At 37.0% G+C, this 3,382-nt stretch overlaps 1 protein-coding gene across 4 annotated transcripts in view; it reads left to right on the forward strand.

Moving 5' to 3' along the window:
* Nucleotides 1-3,382, forward strand: part of rapgef1a (Rap guanine nucleotide exchange factor (GEF) 1a) — a 30,661-nt gene that overhangs the window by 25,482 nt on the left and 1,797 nt on the right. For all 4 annotated transcript variants that reach the window (XM_077224201.1, XM_077224200.1, XM_077224198.1 and 1 more), the window contains 9 exons: nucleotides 403-478; nucleotides 1,029-1,113; nucleotides 1,195-1,287; nucleotides 1,456-1,726; nucleotides 1,802-1,896; nucleotides 2,277-2,355; nucleotides 2,453-2,554; nucleotides 2,635-2,732; nucleotides 3,029-3,157. In XM_077224201.1, coding sequence (XP_077080316.1) covers nucleotides 403-478; nucleotides 1,029-1,113; nucleotides 1,195-1,287; nucleotides 1,456-1,726; nucleotides 1,802-1,896; nucleotides 2,277-2,355; nucleotides 2,453-2,554; nucleotides 2,635-2,732; nucleotides 3,029-3,157 — 1,028 coding nt within the window. The remainder of the gene's footprint in view (nucleotides 1-402; nucleotides 479-1,028; nucleotides 1,114-1,194; nucleotides 1,288-1,455; nucleotides 1,727-1,801; nucleotides 1,897-2,276; nucleotides 2,356-2,452; nucleotides 2,555-2,634; nucleotides 2,733-3,028; nucleotides 3,158-3,382) is intronic.

The raw sequence follows: 3,382 nt of genomic DNA on the forward strand, positions 1-3,382 counted from the left end.
TATTCACACTGTAAGGTCAGACCTACTGCAGAGAGCATCTCCCCTGAAAGAATACATAAGATAATAAGTTAATAAGCGGACTGCTCATACTCATAAGACAGGAAATGTGTGACTCTAATGAGCTGGCTTGCTTTATCTTGTTCCAGTTTGTCTTTGAAAACAAGAACATGCCTTGAAATGAAACATCCAGACATCTCTACATGTTTCTAATTGGGGTCAGTTGACCCTAATTATATAGGGCTTCCTAAAGTCCAACTGGTCACTGAGCCACTGACTAGTAGATTTTGAAAATAATATTTTGCACATCCCTCCAAGAAGTTCAATTTAGGTGCTGATTACATGAAAAGCTCTAACTTTGACCTGCTTGTTGAAAACCACATAATCCTAATCTGTATTTCTCAGAACGATGACGGCCCTGATGTCAGAGCTGGATCAGGCGATATTTTATTAGTTCATGCCACCGAAACAGATCGCAAAGGTAAGAGTAATCCCTTCTAATCTGGGGGAGTCAGTTATTTTGTGTTCAATATTTATTTATACAACACGAAATATGTTAAACTAGGGGATCCAAAATGTAGCTTTTTAATTACCGTTTAAAAGTTTGGGGTCAGTAATACTTTTATTCAGGTAGAACACAATTATCAAACGTAACAGTAAAGACTTTTATAATGTCACAAAAGATTTCTATTTTAAATTAAAAATGTTCTATCCGCCAAAGATTCTTGAAAAAAAGTATCACAGTTTCCATAAAAATTGAGCAGCACAACCGTTTTCAATTGATAATAAGAACTGTTTCTTGAGCACTAAATAGAATGTACACATATTAGAATGATTTCTGAGGGATCATGTGACACTGAAGACTGAATTCAGATTTGCCATCACATGAATAAAGTACAATTTAAAATATATTCACTCTATTACTGGTTTTACTGTAGTTTATTTTTTATATTTATTTACTCTAGTTCACATTCCCAAATCTTGACCTATAATTATGATTAAATAAATGTATCTTATGTTCTCTTTTGTAGATCGAGTTTTATACTGTGAAGCTTTCTTGACCACATACCGAACATTTCTAACCCCAGAGGACCTCATTAAAAAGCTCCGCTATAGATATCCTTTCTGATGGTGGTAAATCTTTCAATCTTTTGCATTCCTACCCTTTTTATTTTTATTAACCTTAACTCTGAACACATATACCAGATTTTCTCTCAGCTCTGATATCATCAAACAACGATCTAGTAAAAACACCTTCTTCGTGCTGGTGCGCGTCGTGGACGAGCTTTGGTGAGCTGGAACTCAATTATGGGACATCAGATACACACTTTACAAACACGATTGAGGGGCCACATTATATAAATATCTGATGGCACTGATGCAGTTACTCCAATGTTACTCCAATGTGATTTCTAAAAAAAAACGATTAAAACTACTCCCTTTTTTGTGTGTCATCAGTTTGGTGGAGCTGACAGAAGACATCTTGAAGCAGCTCATGGAGCTTGTGTTCAGTCTGTTGTGTAATGGAGAGCTCACCTTGGCCCGGGTTCTGCGCAAGAACATCCTAGATAAAGTCCAAGAGAAGAAGTTTCTGCAGTACACTAATTCCCTCAAAACACTGGCTGCGCGAGGTGTGGCTGCCAGGCCCGGCACTCTGCATGACTTCCGTAGTCATGAGATCGCAGACCAGCTGACTCTCCTTGATGCGGAGCTGTTTTATAAGATAGAGGTACAGCTTCTCTAATGTCATTCATCACACTTCCTAACGAGAGTTTTCCAACACGGTTTTTATGTCTGTCTGCAGATCCCAGAGGTGTTACTTTGGGCAAAGGAACAGAATGAGGAAAAAAGCCCCAATCTGACCCAGTTTACAGAGCACTTCAACAACATGTCATACTGGTATGATGCTTTGATTCTCAAGCTAGCATAAAACCATCAACGTTTAAGAAAAGAAACGTCAGTGGTTTAAGGCCACGTTCATACAGCAAAAGTATACGATTGAGTTTGGCTATGTTCACACGCAGTTCAGTTATTTATTCATTATATTTGTTTGTCTAAAAATTAGTTAGTCACCGCAGGACCATTTGAAAATAAACTAGTGAGGGCAATTAAAGTGGTGAAAAATAAATGGTGACTTACCTAAAGACTTACCTAAATGATACACGATATCTTAATTGGTTAATATAAGTTTCTACCTAAAATCTTCTGTTGATGGAGAAAAAAATATTTATGGATGTGTATACAGTACATTATATGTATTTTTATCTCTCTTTTTTAAGGGTTCGGTCCTTAATAATACAGCAGGAGAAAGCCCAGGATCGGGAAAAACTTCTTCTAAAGTTCATCAAAATTATGAAGGTACAAACTCATTTTATTCTTCCAAATTGAAATCAATGATTTATTGGCTTGATTTATATCACAAAATAACTTTAACCCATGTCCCTTTGTATTGTAGCACTTAAGAAAACTCAATAACTTCAACTCCTACTTGGCAATATTATCAGCGTTGGATTCAGCGCCTATCAGAAGACTGGAATGGCAGAAGCAAACGTCAGAGGTAAATCACATCCATGCATCCCTGTCTCTTTTATTTTGGTTTTCAGCCAATCCTCATAGTTCCTTATGTTATCTTTACAGGGTTTGGAGGAATATTGCACTTTAATTGACAGTTCCTCCTCCTTCCGGGCGTACAGAGCAGCTTTGGCGGATGTGGAGCCTCCATGCATACCGTATCTGTAAGGACATGTTAAGCATTTAAAGTTGCGATGAAATGGAAGTTGTGATAGTCTTTTCTTTCCCTATTTTGATGTATGCCCGTGTAAAATGGCTTCTCAAACTAGAAAAATGTAGTGCAAAACTTTATTTTGTCTATCGGGAATTCATTGGATGGTCGTGGTTTGCTAATGGTCAATCTCATGAGAGACAGTAAATATGTCGCTGCAAGAGGGAGAGGAAGTTATTTTGGTTAAAGAATATGAGACGCATGAGTTTCTTTTTGTGTATAACTTCCCTATTTTTTCACAAAATGCAGAGGTCTCATCCTCCAGGACTTAACGTTTGTGCATCTTGGGAATCCAGACCACATTAATGGAAAGATAAACTTTTCCAAACGCTGGCAGCAGTTCAATATCCTGGACACTATGAGGCGCTTCCAGCAAGTGTGAGTATGAATCATCATTCGTAATTCATTTAACTTCCATAATCAGAGTGAAAACAATGTAAAAAATCAGTCGGAACTGTATTGGATCGTGAAATACTTGGCAATGGCTTTATTGGTTCTTGGCGTTAACCTACAAAAATAGATGTCTCCTTGAAAAAAAAACTTTTTTTTACATTTTTAACAGTTATCAGCATTTTATGTGACTTGTACTTCTCTTTCTTTCAG

The sequence above is a fragment of the Siphateles boraxobius genome, unplaced genomic scaffold, assembly GCF_051911475.1.
Source record: "Siphateles boraxobius isolate OS27281-9 unplaced genomic scaffold, OSU_SipBor_1 9, whole genome shotgun sequence".
In the NCBI taxonomy this organism is placed as follows: Eukaryota; Metazoa; Chordata; class Actinopteri; order Cypriniformes; family Leuciscidae; genus Siphateles; species Siphateles boraxobius.